A 21179-nucleotide genomic window follows, 5' to 3' on the forward strand; every position below is an offset into this window, starting at 1 on the left:
CTTTTTCTTCTCCATTTCGGAGACGTGTTCGGCGTCGATCGCAGGTCTCTTCGACGGAGCTTGCGTCGACGCGGCCTTGTCTTTGGTCGCCGAGCGGCCCACCTCGTGGGCCTGCTTCGACGAACTCTGTCTTTCGGCGGCCTTCGGCACCTGGGAATCCTTCTCGAAGGATCCGCTGGGCCTTCTGTCCTTGGATCCACTCGCGGTCGTCAAACTTTTCGGCGCCGGTGTTCCTTTTGAGGACTTTGACTCAGTTTTTCGAGAGTCACTTTCAGATTTTCGGGGCCCTTTCGGGGGTTTCGTACTCGACGTGTCTCTTACCTCTTCAGGCGTTTTCTTATCGGTCTCTGCGACCGTGAAGACATCAGGTCCTTTGGCGATGTTGTCCTCATCGTCGGTGGAGAGGCCCAGATCGTACAGCGACGGGGCCTTACCCTTGCCTTCCATGTTGAAGTTGGCTCTCCTCTGTCTTTCTCTCACCCGGAGTGTCTTCGGCGTGAATGCGGAACAGGCGTTGCAGTCCTTGCTTTCGTGGTCGATCGGCAGGCAAAGGTTGCAGACTGGATGTTGGTCCTTCTGCGCGTACTTGTGGTGGCAGTTAGGGCAGAATTTAAATGTTGTCTTGTCAATTGCGCTCAGAGTCCCTGAGTGCGCATTTATGGGCGTCAAAGAATTTCGAGGATCTCCTCCTTCTTCGCCGTCCCGGCTGTAATTCCTTCCTCTATGTAGTCTTCTGTAAATTCTCCTTCGATGAAACTGGCGTATTTTCCTTCTTCCTTCGTTTAAAACTCTGGAGCTTCTCGATGACGATCCAGACCCAACGGCGGAAAAAAGAATCTGAAGATGGCGCCCCAAAGGTGGGACTTCCGCAGGAAGCACGCCGACGTCACGAGAGGTACACCAAATGGTGGGACGTCGACGCCCAGCTGGGCTACACAAAAAAAAAAAGAAAGACTACGAATCCGGACCCAACCACCAGATCGCGGAATAATGCACAGCATAGTGAATCCAGAAAGATTCACGCTGCAAAACATCCTGTTGTCACTAGCCCATGAAGTGCAATTAGCAGGCCTCTTGGGAATTAAAAGACCCGGGATTGGTTAGACTCTGTTTTACTCGCCCTGGTGGCACAAAGATGAGCAGAGGTTTGTGTAGAACCCATCCTCCTTGAAAACTGAGTGATAAATCCAGAGGTACCACTAGGTACCATTAGAACCTCTACCAGTAGTAGGTGTTCCAATTGAGTAGCTGAATAGTGACATTGTTGGTCTATTTTACCCCTATGTGCAGCAGGCAACAAGTACATGTTAGTTGTGGTGTGGAATCATGCCACCAGGTACCGGAGGTGGTACCTCTGAGGAGCACAACTGTCTGAGTCATAGGCATTTAACTCTTATAGCTCTTTTCAAGGATTGGATTCCCTAACTGTGATATCTGACAGGGGAACAAACATGAGGGCTAATTTAGAGTTTGGTAGGAGTCCCGCTTGCCTGTCCACCAGGTGGGTGGAGATCATTGCCTCCACCACCCTGACAGGCTACTGCCTTCTTTATAGATGACTGCCAACCCTACTATGATCTCTGTGCCTCCATGACAGTTGTTGTCACAGCTGTTCCTCTAAAGTCATTGCAATCATCATCATCATCATCATCATCATCATATCTTTGTCTGGCGAATTGCCATAAAAGCACATAAAGGTAAAACATCAATTTAATAAACACTTAAAAACATCTCATAAAATTGTTTTAGCATTAAAAAGAATAAAAGATCCAAACAATAGCAGCATGACTAATAAAGTGCAAACACTGTCCAGAATACAAGCTGAGTTCATGAACCTCACAAAATGTATAGTCTCCGCTAAAAGATCCTAAAATCATAGTAAGCAATACACATATAATTCTTGCTGTGGTGACCTATTTAATAAAAAAAACAAAATATGCATTATAAACCTCCACTCAGTCTTGACAGCTCACAGATGCAAGACCTATATACAGCCATTACAACTATCAGGGGACTACCTTTTGATGTCTGCATCTCAACACATGTAGCAGGAAGCGGGAACCAGCAAATACAAATGGCTGTGCAGTGTTGGTTCTAAGCATCGTAGCTGCTGTCTTAAATTCCCTAGTCCCCATGCCACAACATAACGGTAATATCCATTTCCTCCTACAAGTGTGCTAAAGTGGACAGAAGACGACAACATGCTCAACACATTTTTTTGCCTTAGAGCACAGAGGACAAGACATGTCGAACTCATTGTAGGCATGTTGCCATTTGGCAGTAACTGTATAAAGTGGTAAAAACCCAATCCAAAATGTAATGTACAGGGATTTTGCAAGCGTACTCTTCTAAAGAGTAGACATCTTTCAACTCACCAAATACTAATGTCAGAGAGCCCACCCTCCCATTCATGATGATACCACCATCCACATGCCCCTTTGAGAACAGACTAAGGTACTCTTCAAGCAGTCTCCAGATTCCTCCAGAGATTCTCACACCCAATCTCAATCAAACGACTTTTAATGTACTGGAACCATGGCACCCTAGCAACCTCGGGGAGCTTTACCGTTTCTTCTAAACCCATGCGATAAGACACTAGATCCGCTGATGCCCAGACCCTTCTCCAATACAACAGTGGTCTGAGTCCTACTCTATGGGCGAGGGGTCTGTGGCCCAATTCTAGCTGGAGTGGAATAAGTGGGGTACTAATTGGAAGGTTGGTGATTCTCCACAGACTCCATCTCCATCTCGCTTACATTCTTGTGCCCCCAAGTTCTCCACCATATAAAGACCTCCCAAGTGCTTGTGAGTTATACATTTGGAGGGCTGGGGATATTAGACAAAAAGTGGAGCTGTGTTGGGCCCTCAAAATACCCTCTGTATAGTGTTCAAGCCTAAGGCTACACTTATGTATCTGGGACGACCAGCCGAACTGCTCCATGAGAGTTATGTTAAGAATTTTATAGAGCACATGGTTACTCCATTCAGAGTGTGCCTGCGCTAGGCTTCCAAGGCCACAAGCGACCTGTAACATATTCCTATACTGCTTAGAGTTGTCTAAAGAACCCTGTTTTGAGTTTTTTACAGAACTCAATTTCGGAACCTTCCAATCCCAGACCAAGAGGAAGAGAGTTCCACAACTTAGCAGTTAGGAAACTGAAGGAGCGACCACCCAGATGTGTTCTTTTTATCTTGGGAATCGCACTCAAAGTGGTCCCTGAGGACCTAAGGCATCTGTCTGAATGGGATAACATAATCAGAGAAAAGAGGTGATGAGGGCCTTTCTGGTGCAGGATTTTATGACCGATTCAGAGTCGCTTAACCCCTTGTGTGCCCATGACGAGCTGGACTCGTCATGGGCCGCGGTTGCGCTGTGCCCATGACGAGTCCAGCTCGTCATAAACCCCGCCCGCTAATGTAACGGCCGGCACAGGGCGGGGAAAGGGCGCGGCACACAAGGGGTTAAACAAGACTCTTTCCTGGATAGGGAGCCAATGAAGCTTCAAAGAGCAGTACCGGTGGAAGAGTAGGAACATTCAAAAGCAACCGTGCGACAGCATTCTGAACTCTCTGAAGCCTTTTTAGTCTGCTCTGGGTGACCCAGAGATAAAGAACATTGTAATAGTCTAGTCTGGACATCAGCAGTGTCTGAACCACTGTCGTTCTTGCAGATTCGGGAAGAAATCCCACAATCTAAAGATAAAGTACAGTCAAACATAAAAAAACAAGTTTTTTACTTTTTTACTTCGGGTTTTGGGATAGGGGTCAGGTCTAGATTATCGGGCCACCAGGCAGACCATATGGAAGGTTGTTTCCCTACTAAAATAGTGTAACTTAAGTATTTAAATGTGCGAACGCTCTCCAATGGAACACCATTAGGAGCCTGATGTGGGCGTGGCGTGGGACAAGGGTTCAATAGTATGTACTTAGTTTTGACAAGACTGATTTCCAGTCCTCTCTGTCTGCAGAAAACTCCAAACTGATCTAACAGGTTTTGACTACCCCTAGGGGATTTGGAGACCACCAGTAAGGTGTCGTCCACAAACATGAGCGCTGGGACCTTCCTGTTTGCTAGGTTCGAGGCCTTATGCTTGCACTACCCCAACTGGGCCACCAAAATCATTCACATATAATAACAAGCATTTACAATGCAATGCTCTCGGCGTTGTTAAAGTTAGAGCTATTGGCATTGCTCATGACATTATTTTTGTTTATGTTTTTGAAACATTTAAAGAAACGCCATTGTTATTTACAATGTCAATAGCTTAATCACTCTCAAATGCGAGACCTATTGCATTTGCACCCACACACAAAGCCACCCACACACACAGAGCCACCCACAGAGCCACTCACATAGAGCAACCCACACACAACTAGCCACCCACAGAGCCACCTACACACACACACGCAGTAGCCCACTGACCTATTTACATTATGTGCACTTTGGTATCTGCATGGTACATGTTCTTTGCTGCAGGCACATTAACCCTATGTGCTACCTTTCCAGGAGTCAAAACTTCCACTAGACAAAACTCCGATCTCTCTCTAGGAAGAACATTAAACACCAGAGTCATCATGACATTTTTATTGTTGCCGAAAATTGCTGGAGGCCAGGAAGGAGGCAGCAAGCGCTTGTAAAACCTTAATTTACTTGCAAACATAATGTCTCCACCCAAAGTCAGCGCCCGGTCTCACCTGTTGCACTGCCCTAGAGCTGGCCATTCTCAAGGGTCCTGTGACCTAAGTGACAGAGTCACTGTTGTTCTTGGCTGTGCTGCTTCATAGGCCTGCTAGCAAGACTGGAGGTGAACTTCAGTATGGATTGTGGTGGACAAACCTTGAAGGTTAACCAAGACTTGCCAGTACTAGGGTCCACCTGCTGGTGCTAAGACACCAGCGCTTCTAAGGTCTTGCGAAGCCTTCTAAGGTCTAGCATGAGATTGTGCTCTCTCAGGAGAGTGGTCAGGTGGACTGGTTATTAAGGCTTAACCTGGTTCCCCAGTTCCAAATTCAGCAGCTCTGGCCATAGTGCCACATCGTCTCCAGCCAATGGAGAAGAGGGGAGAAGAGGGGCGGGTTCAAGCCCCTCTTCTGAAAAACATTAAATCTCGGAGCGAGACTGCGCAAGCGCAGCCGAGACCTAAAAAACAGTTTGCTGCGACACCCATTCAGCTTGACCCTCCACCACAACACACACAGGCCTGAGGGTATTTGTGAATCCTGCTCCATAGCCCCTGGCAAGAGTGGTTTGCAGGCAGCGATAAGTTTGGAAAAAATATTATTTTTGGACACACTCCGATATGGGAAAGCCGGAAAGGGGGGGGGGGGAGAGCAAGGACCTGGGCAGAGCAGGGAACGGGGCGGGAGTAGGGAATGGACAGTAGGCACGAGAGGGCGTAGAAAGGAAGGTGGGGGCAGGGGGAGAGGGGAGCTGCAGTAAACTGCTTTTGCTGCCGCTAACTTGACCCGAAGGGTTTGGAGCGCTTTACATAAGCACCAGTTACATTACACTAGGACTCATTCCTACACATTCTGAAAATCATCACGTTCACTTTGAAATGTTAAATATTTTGCAAATGCTTGTTTTAGGAAGTCATTGGGCGTCTTGCCCTTGGGCCTTATTGCATTTTTGTCCTTTTAACTTTGGGATGCGCAGACCCCGCTCGCTTCTGTTAGCCCCCTATCGACACCATTAGGACTCTTTCGAGCACACAAGGGGCAGTCTGTGGCGCTGTGTGCAGAAACTATAAGTCAAAAAGCCCAAATGTGGTTTGTGAAAGTTTTTATCCCCAGCCGTTTGCACAAAGTGTGTTTGCGTTGTGTGTGCACAGGCATTTTGCTTAAGCAGCTGGCAGTAATATTTTAGGCATCCCCTCTGTAGGCACAACTTTTTCAGCTACAGTTAAACTAATCTCCGAGTGTATCCAAACAGTCTGTGTGTGGTCTCTTTGTGTGGTGCTTCCTGCTGCCCAGGGACCACTGGAGAGGGGGGTGGAGTAAAATCGAACGAGGGCATGGCAGGGAGGGGGCATCATGACATTACGGGATTCCGTGTCTGTTAGCTTTTTATTTTGCTTCTCAGTGTAATGTCGTTAACTACGCCTGAAGAATTAAGTTGCTGAGAAAAGGTAAGGACGAAATAGGTTGTAAAGTGTTTATATATTTCCAGGAACATAGTGAAAAAGCAGCGCACAAAGAGAACGGAGGGCTTTGCCGGCACACAGAATGTGTGGGAGCGGGGGCACAGGCACCCATGTGCGATGCGTTGAAAGGGTCCGCCTAAGCACTCTGATTCAACAGGTAAATAAAATGCTGAAACTGCGACGCGCTCATCTTTTAGGATTTCACAGGGGAGCAAATAAAAGAAAGTAGAGGCAAGAGAGTGAGAACCTCGTCTTGAAGTCACAGTTTTCAGTAAGAGAAGAACTGCTAGACAGAAAGAGAGGGAGGAATGAAAGAGAGGGGGGGGGGCAGCTGAAGCGGCAGAGCAGAAGCGGACACTGTATTTTTCTTCTCTAAGAAGTTAAAGACAGAGTCCTGTTACTTCTCTGCCGCCCGTGAACCATGTGAAATGCAAGCAGGAACAACATTGTTACCTTAACGCTTTTACTCCCTATTCAGAAATCAGTGAGTGCTTTTACCTGAAAGGGGCCTTGAAACGCAGAGCCAGGAAACGCTGGACTTGAAACGCCGATCCAGGAAACGCCGAGCAGCAAGGAAGAGGCGACCCCACGTCCCGCTCCGTAATGACCGCGCATAAAATGGCCGAATCTTCCGATGTAAAAAAAACAACAAAAAAAACACGCCCACCACATGTAAAAGGGGCAGGGAGTACAAAACGAGAAAGGAGCGAAAAAACACGCCCCTGAAACCGAAAAAGACGGGGCTTGTTTGGAGAAACAAAGCTCTTCTCCAATGGCTGACCAGCATTTAAGAGGCCAGCCAATGGAGAAGAGGGAAGAAGAGGGGCGGGTTCAAGCCCCACTTCTGAAAGTCATTAAATCTCTCGAGCGAGACTGCGCAAGCGCAGCCATCACTAGCCGAGACCTAAAAACAGAGTCAGGGCTAAGACTCATCCTTGCTTTACTCCCCAAGTTACTGGAATGGGAGCAGTCAAGTGGAGCCTGCTGATAACGTCTACAAGATATTTAGGGACTCCCTGGTCTAGCAGGACCTTCCACCGCCCTTGGGACAAGGTTGAAAGCTGACTGAAGATCGGCAAACACTACATATAGATGTCCCCCCCCCCCCCCCCCCCCGTTGTTACATATTTCCAGTGTAATAGTTGCTAGCGGAAAACTTGGTTAGAGGTACTAGTCCTAGCCCAGAACCCAGCTTGTAAAGGTGTTAGCAAGCTCACATCATCAATCCAATCTTGCAGTCTGCCTAGCGTGATCTGACTGAAAAGCTTCGGGGTGCCGTTGATAAGGCTAATTGGCCGGTAGCTAGAAGGGAGGGACCTCATGCCCATCTTAAAAACCGGGATAATCTCAGCCCCTGCCCACATATGGGGCATAGGTAACCCACCCATAATGCTGTTAAAATACAAGGAAAACTGGGGCTCTATATATCCTTTACACAGCTCCCCCGGTACCTTATATAATCCTGTCACTTTCCCTGAGCTAATCCAGTCTATCACATTAGCAACTTCACTGGCAGTAATTACACAGAAATTGCTGACCTCCTGCTCCCTGGGTCCGCCCCATATGGAACACTATTCTCTTGACAGCTCCCTGTCAATCCTACTGTTTGTTTTCCCCCCAATTCACACTCGTCGTGATTCCCCCTCCCCCCGTGCCACCTGCGTAAAGACCAAAAAAGTGATTAACCCATGTAGCAGCCTTTATATTACTAGACATTGGAGCAACGGATTCCAATCCCCTGCCCTCCAGAATTTGCCAAAAGGAACAATGATCTTTCCATTTGACGTCTGCCAGAAGAGCTTCTCATTTATCCATGTCAGACTCTAGTTTAGCCCTTGATATAGTAGGTTTGTGAGAGATCCTGCCTTCTGTATTAAGGCTCTAAACCCACCTTTGATAGCGACCGTCAGGGCGTGCCTTGCTAGCCTATAAGCCTTAGTGCACCAGGGGGCCACTTTAATTCTTTTAGAGAGAGACATAGTCTGTCCCTAAAAGAGCTCCTTTAGGGAGCTAAACAAGGTATGGCGTTAAGATCCGCTGCAGGGGCGGCTGCAAGAGAGTTCCCTCCCAGGGCCAGTACAGCTTCCAGGGCAGCGACCACGCCTCATCTGTGAATGAATGGCCGGAGTGCCAGCAATGGCAATCCATTTCAACCTACGATGGTTGCTAGTGGGTATAAGCCTCCTATCAAATGGCTTGTTGCTGTGTGTAGAAATGTTGGGACCTATTGGACTCGGAGTGAGGTCCAAAGCGTTGTGGTCGCTATCCTGTCGGGATATCAACTCCATATCTATAACTTGCGGCCACAACCTGATATCCATTAGCATATAATCGATACAACTAGTGACACCCAGCCGATTGAACGTGTTTCTCCCCTCTTTGTCCGATGGTGTTCTCCCATTACAGGCTCTAAGGACGTTATTAAGCACAAAGGCATTTAGTTGCAGGGCAGTGGCGAACCACTTCCTAAAAGACAAAAGTTAGTGCGCAGGCAATGCCCACACTTCGTCCTCTTCCCCACTAATGGTACCAGTGGTGATACCAAGATGTTTAAAATTACAATTAAAATCACCTGCCCAATTCTGTAAGAGCCATCTGAGAGGAATGACAAATGAGCATTGATTAGATCAATGATAGCTAAGTGGACTTGGCTACTTTCATGCCTATAATACACATTATGCAAGCAAACCGAACCCCCCAGGGTAATCGCACAGTGATACACAGCACATCAGGAGAGTCAAGTTTAATTTCTTTAAGTGTACATTCCAGGGTGGTTTTTATCCAGATCGTGAGGCCTCCTGAGGGCCAGCCTTAGCCAGATGTAGATGCTGGTCATCCAAAGCTAGCAAAGCCACATCGAAATTGTGCCGTAACAGCCCAGGTCTCCTGAAACATACAAATATCAAATTAGTCTACAAAGTTAAACCAATCTGGGCATGCAAGTTTGTTCATAATGCCCGCAAGGTTCCAAGAGAAAAGCTTTGTGCAGGTTTTGGCATAAATTATAGGGCCACTATTGGCGTACAGACCAAGGGCATCAGCTACTAAAAGTATAGATCCATCACCTATGAGCAATTGCAAACTATTGCCATTAATAGAAGGGCAATCAATGGGTAACAGAATCTGGGTGAAAAGAGCCATCAACTGAGGGAGTCTGGAATATATCGGCCCCGTATCCGGCTTCCATAGATGCTTCCAAGCCAGTCACCCTATCCTGAGCCAGAATAGAAGAAGAAAGTCAGTTGTTGGCTTCCAGGGCAGTTTGTAGCTAGTACCTGTTAAGAGTGGGAACAATGAAGGCACCTGGTGGATCAGCTTGACAAAATAAATTCCCTCTCCCACTCAGCTTCCTTGGAGAATTTGGTTTGGGAAAATATCCTAGGGGAACAATGCTGGCAGAACCTCCTAGTTTTCACGGTCTGCAGCCAGTTTTAATCAAGCGAAGAGCCATATCAGGAGCCTACAATATATTACCACACAGTCCCCTTCTGTTGATTTTACAGATTGACCACTCCACCTAATTATTCTCACCAGTAGTATCACTGTACTTCGAATCCGAGAAGTCAATGTTCTGTGTAAGCTAATAGCAAACTTTATTTTAAACTTCCAGATGTGATTTGTCTTTATTAGAGGGAAGTGATGGTACACCAACCAAAGCCGCGACATATGGACAGCAATCAGGTGACAAATTCCAACAGGGCTTGGTACGTGAGGTACACAACTGGGGTTTGGTTCCTGGAAATGAGGCCTATTGGTACAAGTAGCCCCATCTTGACTTGTTTGCTCTTGGCCAGTTCTACTACAGCGTGGAGTGGGCATAGGCTTTGCCCCATGCACAGGTGTAGGCTTAATTGCTATGGAAGCAGATGAATCAATGGGCAGCAAGGACCTCTGATCTGTGTTGGGACTGATGATCGTACAACTGGCCCCATCACTTGCGGGTAGCCAGCCTTGGGATTGTATAGATCTTGGAGGAACCAGAAGTAGATTGGACCATGGTGCTTTCCCAGTCCAGATTGTGAGCCCCGCTTCTTTCACCAGGGCTGGGTGCTGGACTGACTCAAACTGCTGAAGACTAGGCCCTGTGGATTTTGTAGACCCCTGTTTTTTAGCATGACCGGGGACTGGCCCTTGCTTAATTTTCCTTTTGTTTCTTGCAGATGGTTCACAAAGGCTAGTGCTCACGGGCACGCCTGAAGGGACATTCTGCTCATAATCAATGGAGGAATTATGTTGGCAATCTACGCAGTGGTCAACAATATATCCAGAATTCTCATTCATTGTTGGATAGTTTACCTCCATTGAAGGCAGAGTGAGGTTTCAATACTATTATGCTTTAAGAATCTGGCTTTGTTGGAGTATCCACACCTTTCTTTTCAGGCAGAGACAATGTGTAGATCATAGCCAAACAACTGACAATTGAGCTAGTACTGCTGGATAATATCTTGCAGTAGCTCATATTTGTCTAAAACAAATTTAGAGATTTGCTGCGTTATTTAGCCGTCTTCTAGGCGAGTTGAAGTAGCTGCTAATTTTGAACTGATGAAACTTCCCGTGAAGAAAAGGCTTGGTGTTGCTGTCTGTCGTGTGATGTCAAATAGCTTAATTTCCAATTTTGCTAAATAGGGAAGTACGGTATGATGTGTCCCAGCAGGTCTATAGACTTACTATGGGATTCTGTCCTATGTAAGGAGGACAAACGTAGGTGTTCATGTGATTAGCCCAAGTTCAGAGTACAGCTGTAATCATGTTCATGTCTACCAACAAATTCTACTGCGGACCTTTTTTCAGCAAACTGAAGGAAAGGATTTGTTTTGTGTTGTCTTGTATGAAAGAAGCTAGACATCACCATTTGTGTTTTTTTTACCTAGAGTATTTATTAGGCCACTGGAGAATCATAGGATGCTTGAAATTTTAGATTTAAGTTTAGCTCTGCTTTTCTTTCTCTGGATATTTGGGTTAGGCAAGTGGTATGCCATGTTTAAGAGGAGAGAGGTTCTACCTGGCGTCTGATATATATGTTAAAGATTGTCTGAGACAATGTTAAACGTTGGTACATCACTATTTCGAAGGGAGGGAAAGGGCTACCCAGACTCATTTGGTGTTTTCCTTCAGAAAGCAGTGGAATAGATGAAGGCCTCAATTAATCTGTGCCCTTGGAGGACGCATTTTCTCGTCCCAAAACGTGTGTGAAATACGTCAAACAAATTGAGGTGAAGGCACAAGTGAGCCCTATCATTTTTGAGGAGGCAGCAGAAACTATTGAATGTAAATATATATTTATGGAGAAACCAAGAGGTAAATGCCAGAGAAGTCAAAGCAATTATTTAGTGAGGAAATTCCTCAAGTGAATGTAAATGATAGACACTTTACTGGTAACTATAAAAGCGCTAACAAATGTGTGACAGTATAAGATAAGAATTCTTCATTTAAAATAAATAAATAAATAAATAAGATAAGAAAGTATTATTTTGTGACCAGGATCCCAAATTACAATACATTCCCACGGCATTCTTCTCTAGGTGCGGAACCAGGTTTGCTAGCCAGAAGAGAAAACTTGAGTTTCCGAAAACACATCTGTTTGCGTGGCCAACATAGCACAAAAGTACAATTAAAACTAAAATAGGCTTTGAATGTCCCATCATATCCGTCCATACAGTCACGGGAGAGTGGGCCCTTTGTGCAGATCTACTTCCATCAAGTCCATTCCAAGTTGGAGCCTAGGTTCACCATGGTTTTTTGTACTATATAGCCGATAAAGTCCAGTGTGTCTACAAGGCATGTACACCTATCAAGCATTTTGTTCAAAAGGTTGCGCCCGGAATGTGTGTGAAAGTTTAGGAAGCATTGTGGGCAATATCACCAATCCCTCAGGGGTGTGCAGAAGACTGTTTCATGCATTCAGGGAAGGTTGTCATCATTTTTGTGGATTGGTGCAATCACTATCTCTCCAAAAGAACTGCAGTGTTGACGTCTAAGAGGGCCCAACTCTTTACCTGAATAAGGAGTCAAAATTCCACAGTTAATCAGAAAAGGTTCTCCCTATCCACCAAGAACACTTGGGGAGTTGTCCACAGGTTCACGATGTCTAATAAAGCAAAGTATGTCCCTGATTTAGCACTGAGATGGACCTACAGACCTCAGCTGCCCTTCCCATAATCCCACATTTGTGGAACATTACAGTTAGAACACCAATCCTTAAGCATTAGATGTGTGTTGTTCAAGAATATCATGGATTATAGAAAGCACATAGGACCTATTAGTCCCAACACTTTTATTCTGTCTCTCAAGGATACATTGGTGAATTAGTTTATCAAAGGCCTAACTTTTTCTCTTAGTCATTTCAGTCTTAACTTACGGTATTTTTTTTCCCAATGCATGCTGTACTGGCACGCATTGAATGTTGTATCCCTCTGTCCATCAGCTGGTAGTATCCTTAGACTCCTCATTGTCTAACATATTGTGAAATGAACACCTGCTGCAGAATAAGGGTGAAAGCATAGTCTGCTACACTACTATCATCCCAGCAGATAAAAGCAACATACTGGTTCTGCTTGGCACAAGCCACAGTATGAAGGGTTTGGCACAACCAACACACCATAGTGGTACAGCCTTGTTGATTCTCTTGAACCTTTTTGGCATCTACAGGAATAGAAATGACAAGGTGTTTTTCTAAATCCAGCCTGTCAGCCCAAACCTTAAGATGATTGTACTCCTTTCAGCACTCTCAAATGTTGGGGTACACTTCTCAGCAAATAGGGGCTCAATCCATGCAAAACAAAGTAGTTGCCATCCATTGCAGCTTGTAGTAATCTTCAAAACATAATTCATATGCGCTGCCCGATGGGTCCAGATTCTAAGAGAATTGAAATAGTGAGAGAAATGCATAGACTAAAGAAGGCAATCCTTCTTTGCCTCTGACCAAGCGACCAGGCAAGCCTTGAAAGAACACTGGCTGCCCTTTCCTCAGCTGTGGAATTGTTCTTAGTAGCAGCACAGAGGTAGGTGACGCGCACTGATCTCTACATAAGTGGGAGGCAAATGTGTGGTATAGACCACCCATTGCCCAGAATAGAACCTTACCAGAGGCTTGGGTGTATGATGTGTGGGTGAATAGTGAAATAACACATATTCTAGTATAGAGGGTCTACATGATCCTCCAGGAACTGTACACAATAACACCCACTAAGTTCATCATATGTGTCTGACACCTTCCTGAAATTGATAACAAGACTGTTCAAAGCTATAATAGCCTTCATTCCATTGATTACAAAGCAGCAGTGATTACACGTGTTGTGTCAGGGTGTGTCATCTAGAACATGATGTTATTTGTATTTCTAAGAAAATGATGCTGAGTTAAGCTTTTATTTTGATGGTGTGTGTTTTGTTTTAGTAAACTTCTTAACTGTGTCCAGAAGGCCTTTGGTTTTGACAAGTGCCGGCAGAGTTGACAAAAAAAGAGAAAGGGACCCATCATGTTACCCTGAAACCCATTGACATTCTGTGAGCAGAGGATGTGCATTAATTAGAAAGCATAATTCACAGTTCTCCATCTTCTCTTAAATGCCTTAATCAAAAATGGCCTAGAATGAAGTGAATTCTCATGATCCAGGATTGCCTGCCACATAACACAGTTGTCTTATTGTCTCTTAACATGAAGGCATTTCCTTGGGATAAAAATCTTCATTTAGTGACATCCTTGCTCCCCACATTTCCCAAGAGCTAGAAGAAAGACGAAATCTAGAAGTTCCTCATGTGAAAGGAAACGGTCGCAGCATGAAGAGGGTCGTTCTTTGGTAGAGGTCAGTGTGAAGAACCTTGGAAAATTTGCATTGAAATGTTCATAGATAGTTGTTCTATAAACATGTCGAGATCAGTCAGGGATCAAGGCAGATAGACAAATGGCCCATGACAGACAATGTAGAGAAAGAAAAATGGTTTCTGGGATGATATCAAGTTGCATGTCTGCAGGCCTACAGTATTCATGATATAGCAGTTAATATTGCCAATACAAATCGCACCAATAGGCAATATCTGTTTTCACAGAAAGAGCAAATTAACCACCTACATCTTCTCATTCCCTTTCTCACTCTTAGGGATGGTTTTGGTGTGAGTAAGTTGACCATCTTTGCATGATGAGTTTGGCTACAGATGTTATTTTTCTTGCTAGTGGTACTTATGAACCACAGAATTAAACTACTGAGTTTCTTCACTAACTTAAAATACACTTATGAAAAATATATTAAGCTTTGTTTTATTTTGTGTCAGTGCCTTTTTCTTTATAAGTATCTTTAATAAATATCTGATCTCTGCAGTAATAGTGAAGTATGTCACAATATGAGAGAGGGTAACAAATATGTTCTTACAGTGCTCGAAAGACTGCGAAATATGCTCAGTTAGGGATTTTCATGGACAGAATAGTGTGTTATATGCTAATGGTGATATCAAACACACACAATTGTGTGCAGCCCTATTTTGTTTTTTAAACAATATTGCAAATCTACACCTGTACGTATGATGCTACTTTTGGGTTTACACAGGGCACAAGTCCTAAAAAAAGAAGTGGGGGGGACGCTGACGTCACGACAGGAAGTGACATCACGAAAGGTGACTTGCACCATCAGACTCATTGCCTCCCCTCGCTCACCCCTTAGATGCGATTGCATCAGAGAAGCCAGCGTGTGAGTAGCGTTCTGAATGAGCTCCGATCTCGCCCCAGAGAGGCCAAAGAGTGAATGTGTAGCTCCATTTGCTCCAGTTATCTAGCTCCTGGTAAAATAAGTGGAGGGACAACGTCCACCCGCGTGGTACCCCGACTCGAGCCCTGCATTTACATTTACAAATTGTTGGCACAAAGATTTCTGAGACTACTCCTGGAAAGCTGCCACAGTTTAATCTTTCGAGGAGTGTTCATGGAAAACTGAAAATCTAAACATGAATAAGAATCTTTAATGCTACCCTTAATCTTCATGTGCATTATAAAACAGCAACCATCATATAAGTCTGAAAAACAGAGGTATCATGACCTACAGCTCCAGACCCTTTATGGGCTTGGTCTGTTCCACTGGCAGAAAAAGAGCATTCCTACAGTACAAGCCAGATGTTGTACGTCGGACTTTTTCTAGCTTCTTTCTGCATATTAGGTTTGAAATGTGCATTAACTGTATGTAAGGTGAAGTTTCACATCTCACTTACCCCGACAGGCCAGTGAATCCCTGTAAACTTCTCGTTGAGTTTGGACGCATATGCGTAGAAGTAGAACACTGCCAGCAGTAGCTCTATCAGGGGGACAGTCATGAACGCCACAGCATTGGATGCAACATAACAGATGAAAATAATGAATGACAGCACCTGGAAGTGAAAGTGACAAACAGAGTCAATTCACAGCTATTACATGCAATGCCATCCAAGGCAGGCAGTTGCCATTTTTTACTGAAAAAGTTTTGATTTAAACTGGAATCAGGAAAATGATATTATTACCGAAATAAAAACCTGTATGTTGCTTTGACCACAACCCTCATAATCTGTATGATTGAATAAACAGGAGTCACCCATGGTCGAGTCAGTCCAAGACACAGGTTGACAATGCACATTGGAGAAGTGTGGCTCAATGATTAGAGCGGAAGACCCTGATGCAGAGGTCTAGCCTGGGACCAGGGTTCAATTCCCCGCCTCGGCGGGTCTTGGGCTCAAAAAAATTCCACGGACCTGATAATTCTTGCCTCGGTGCCTATTCCAATCATGGAGTCCCACTCTGCAACTCTGGGCAATAGCTTGCTTAATCTCCACAACAGCCCCCACAACGCTAAGGATGCCTGGCCTCCACCTTGGGGGTGCCCAGGAGTGGACGCCTCACAGGGAAAGCCAGAATGGGTTCCACAGCGGTATTCGTACAAGCGCCTTGAGACCCTTGCGGGTGAGTAGTGTGCTATACAAGTATCAAATTTACATTGACAGAATAACTAATCCTCCAGACCCTGCATTGACAGTAACTCTGAAGTAATAACGATTTGTTTGGTGTTTCTTCTGGTCTAACATCAGAACATGAAGTTACATTGTCTAGCACACTGCAATCCGAAGTGATCAAGAGAAAGAGAAAATACAGATGACAGAAAAGAGACAAATAGCGGAAGAAGTTGTTATTTGGAAAACGTTTCTCCTTTTGATCAGAGGTCCAGTAAACCTTTGGGTGAGTAGATCACAAAAATTAATGTTTTGGAAGTCATTTCAAAGCACTCTCGCAGAGTAGTCTGCATTATTCATGTCTTCACAAACTGAGTCCTTCCTACTTACAGGACACAATTTAGCTTGTCCCGCTCCTGTTGTGGTTCTCCGTCTGGTCTAATCTAGGTGCACAATTATGCAGACCCAATATTGGTGCTAAATCAGATAAAAATGGGCTAATTACACTTTTTTATCAAATAAGAAATTCCAACAGAGAGGCTCTTGAACTCTTGAAGCTTACTGTAAAATCCTTGGTTTTGATTAAAGCACAGTTATGCATGGAACCGTATTTAATTAATGTTCAAAATACTTAGGCATAGCCAGGCAGGCAGTGTCTTGCACTGCATTTTTTATTCTCAAAAAATCGGTTTATTGTTTTTTTTACCAAAAACAAAAAAACTGAAAAGGTTCATAACTAGATACAGAAAGGTCCTACATCAGGTAAGTAGTGCCATCATGCCACAAATGGTACATCAGTCACAGATCATGAAACATCAACGAATGGGAGTGGAAACAAACTTTAGAAAAACTGCAGACCCATATAAGACATGAGGGGATCAGTAAGTAGTACTGTTGAGGGGACTGACCCTAATGTGACTTAATGGCCCTGCTGGACAATGGCGAGACTGCGGCCCTCATCCATCTGGACCTATCAGGCGCGTTCAACACGGTCTGCCACCACACCCTTCGCACTCGCCTCCACGACGCAGGAATCCGAGGCAAAGCACTGGACTTGACCACCTCCTTCCTCTCCGGCAGAACCCAGAGTGTCCGCCTCCCTCCCTTCCGATCCGAAGCCTCCAAGATCATCTGCGGCGTACCCCAAGGATCCTCCCTCAGCCCAACATTGTTCAACATCTACATGGCCCCGCTCTCCCAGATCGCCAGACGGCACAACCTCAACATCATCTCCTACGCCAACGACACATAACTGATCCTCTCCCTCACCAAGGACCCTCTCACCGCCAAAACCAACCTCCAAGAAGGAATGAAAGCCGTCACCGAATGGATGAAGAACAGCAGTCTGAAGCTGAACTCGGACAAGACGGAGGTCCTCATGCTCGGCTCCACCCCATCTGCCTCGGACGACTCCTGGTGGCCGACGACCCTGGGAGCAGCACCAACACCCACAGACTACGCACACAACCTGGGATTCATCTTCGATTCAACACTCTCCATGACCAAGCAAGTCAACGCCATCTCATCCTCCTGTTTCAACACCCTCCGCATGCTCCGAAAGATCTACAGATGGATCCCCACCGACACTAGAAGAACGGTCACCCAGGCCCTCGTCAGCAGCAGACTGGACTACGGAAACACCCTCTACGCGGGAGCCCTGGCCAAACTACTGAAACGACTGCAACGCATACAGAGCGCTTCTGCACGCCTGATCCTCGACATCCCTCGCCACAGCCACATCACACCCCACCTGAGAGACCTGCACTGGCTTCCCGTCAACAAGAGGATCACATTCAAGCTCTTCACCCATGCACACAAAGCACTTCACAACACCAGACCAGCATACCTCAACAAACGACTCACCTTCTACAGTCGAAGCGCCAGCTCTGCTCCACCAACCTCGCCACCGTCCCCCACATCCGAAGAGCGACCACCGGTGGTAGATCATTCTCCCACCTAGCTGCCAAGACCTGGAACACCCTCCCCATCCTCCTACGGCAGACTGAAGACCTACTAACCTTCAGGAGGCTACTCAAGACCTGGCTGTACGAGCAGTAGCAGCACCCCCCCCCAGCCCCCCCCCCCCCCCCCCAGCGCCTTGAGACCCTCCCGGGTGGGTAGCGCGATTTACAAATGTCTTGATTGATTGATTGAATGAGGGAGGGAGCGAAGTTTTTACATTGGTGCAAGTGCGCTGTAATAATGTAATGTGTGCTTCAGGGACGCGATGACGCTACTTGATTATGTGCTGGGCATAAGTTGAGAAAGAGGTTACTGCACCTACAGGCATGCAGGGTGTTATACCTTAGTTGATAACAGTGGTGTGTTGGGAAGGGGCTAATAAGGGACATGATTGGCAGCCTAGTCAGGCATATGTTATGAGCGTAAGATGAGGGTTGTGCCAATTCCGAACCGGGGTTGGAACGTGCCTTCTATGGGTGAAAAGTATAATTTCTAGAGAGGCCCTCAAACCTGGAGGTAAGCTCATCCCAGTCCAATGACAGGGGGCATTTCCGGAGACCTCTGGCGCCCTTGTGCCTGAGGGCCATTCTTTCAGATTCAGCCCACGAAAGAGCTGAGATGTGCCATTCAGTCGCAGATGGAGGGGCACTAACCTTCCGGTGTCAGGTGATGCAATGTTTCGCCAGCATCAGGGCCAAGACCAAAAAGTGGGTCAGAGCTTTATGTTTTTTAGAACTCTTAAATGTCCCTAGTGCACCAGTGGAGCATCGCAGTTTAGGCTCTACCCTTACACATTACAGAAGCGCCATGTTCACATGCACCTAACACTATATACGTGTGTGCTTTGACTTTATTGACATGAAATGTAGCATTTAAACACATTATTGGTATGTATTCACTGTAGAAACTAGAGACTCAAACGTATGTAGTTTAGATTTTAGTCTGACTGTGAAAACATGTAATTCTTATTCGCATTTACATTTGTTTCTAGTTATACTGGGTTTATTAACATACATTCCATATGTAGTCATGAACCCATTTATTCACGTTTGCATTTATTCTAAAGTTACATATGCATATATAATCACATATTCAAAATGCACATTGAACTACTTAACTAAAGTTAGCTTGACTAACGGCCTTAATTTTTTAATTTATTTTTGCTTGCCTTGCATGTTCTTTCTTTTGCAGGTGTGTTCTCATGATTTCTTAGCTAGAGAAAGGAGTAGTGTTGTGTTATTGATAATGAGGCCTGGGAAGAGGCATCTTGGCAAGGATGTGAAGAGCAAACTAGCATAAGAAGCTTCCTATTCATTGTGTGTCAGGAACGAGGAGACACTCAAGGTTGCGGAGACTGTCTAGGTTTGTGGGATGAGAAAGTCAAAGGAAGTTACCGAACCCTACCTTGGTGAGGAGAAACAATTGGGTTTCTGGTGACATGGGGAAAAAATAGGACTGTTCTTGAAACATTTTGGTTTGCTTAGTCTCATACAGTTAGAGATCAGATTCATATCCCTTTTGACTTTGAGGGGTACTGGCCTCTCTGTTTTCCTTGCAAGTGTGTAGCTTTATGCCAAGCACTTATTCATTTTTAGAAGACTTCTTGAGTTTTCACTATGCTGACACCTTCACGCACTTCTGAATTCCTCTGAGACCTTTCCCTAATTACTCATTTGCTTCTTGGATTTAGAACTTGGATTAGGCTACTTTAGAATCTATTCATGACTAAAGGAGGATCAGAGTTACTTTAAGGAAAACCAACTTCTATTTCTCAGTATCTGTATTGCTGTGACTGCGTTCATTGCATGTCTTATGCTATTGAATCTGAATATCTTTCGACGTTTCAGCTTGCCAGTCGTAATTCTGTACCTTTATAATGTTCTTGATTTGCATATATATTGGATTCATTATCAACCTGTAATTAATTAACCCACGTAACTTCATTTACCGATTCCTGGTCCTTTTTAGTTGTGGCCACATGGAAGTTTAACTGTTTTAATAATGTTGACTCCCTTAGCCTCTCAGTCAGCTAAAAAGATTCATGGGATGAGAAAACTGAAATCACATTTCTGCGCGCCTGCACCAGACAATGGCACTGTTGGCATCTCCCAGAAGCCCGTCAGTGAGGGGCATTGCCGAAACATATGACGCAGGTCTGTGCCCAGAGGCCCACATCTCGAGCAGGCGATATCCGCTTCTGGGAAAAATCTTTGAGTTTCGCAGGGGATAAATACACTCATGAAAAATAAAAAACCAATGAACTTAAATCTGGCATTCCTGTACACAGTGGCAGGGAGGGCTAATATATGGTCCCATTCAACATCATTGAATGCTCTGCCCAACTCCACTTCTCTCAGCAGTGCCAATGGGAACATTGTGTATGTGGCAAGTGCTTTTGTTATCTACCTGATTAAGTGACACCCAGATCCCATGGTATGTAGTGTTTGTAATACCTCGTGTGCTGGAGGCTCATCCATGGCCTTTACGATAATTGTGTCACAAAACGTCAGTCAATTCATTACAAGTCAGGAACTGGCTATGTTGGACCCTATAGTGTTCAGCAAGCTCCTCAAAGGTGGATTTCTTGGAAGAAGTACCCAAAAGTCTCTGTGCTGCTTGATGAGTATGGAGCAGGCTCACTAGTAGAATTGTTGCTGCACACGGGTGTGTGCTGCTTGATGTGTATGGAGCAGGCTCACTAGTAGAATTGTTGCTGCACACGGGTGTGTGCTGCTTGATGAGTATGGAGCAGGCTCACTAGTAGAATTGTTGCTGCACACGGGTGTGTGCTGCTTGATGAGTATGGAGCAGGCTCACTAGTAGAATTGTTGCTGCACACAGGTGTGTGCTGCTTGATGTGTATGGAGCAGGCTCACTAGTAGAATTGTTGCTGCACACGGGTGTGTGCTGCTTGATGAGTATGGAGCAGGCTCACTAGTAGAATTGTTGCTGCACACGGGTGTGTGCTGCTTGATGAGTATGGAGCAGGCTCACTAGTAGAATTGTTGCTGCACACGGGTGTGTGCTGCTTGATGAGTATGGAGCAGGCTCACTAGTAGAATTGTTGCAGCACACGGGTGTTTGCTGCTTGATGAGTATGGAGCAGGTTCACTAGTAGAATTGTTGCTGCACACGGGTGTGTGCTGCTTGATGAGTATGGAGCAGGGTCAC

At 45.3% G+C, this 21179-nt stretch overlaps 1 protein-coding gene across 2 annotated transcripts in view; it reads right to left on the minus strand.

Annotated features, from left to right (window-relative positions):
* CMTM3 (CKLF like MARVEL transmembrane domain containing 3) overlaps positions 1–21179 on the minus strand; it is a 107918-nt gene that overhangs the window by 47694 nt on the left and 39045 nt on the right. For both annotated transcript variants that reach the window (XM_085640000.1, XM_085640001.1), the window contains exon 2: positions 15339–15494. In XM_085640000.1, the coding sequence (XP_085496126.1) occupies positions 15339–15494 (156 nt within the window). The remainder of the gene's footprint in view (positions 1–15338; positions 15495–21179) is intronic.

The sequence above is a fragment of the Triturus cristatus genome, chromosome 12, assembly GCF_964204655.1.
Source record: "Triturus cristatus chromosome 12, aTriCri1.1, whole genome shotgun sequence".
In the NCBI taxonomy this organism is placed as follows: Eukaryota; Metazoa; Chordata; class Amphibia; order Caudata; family Salamandridae; genus Triturus; species Triturus cristatus.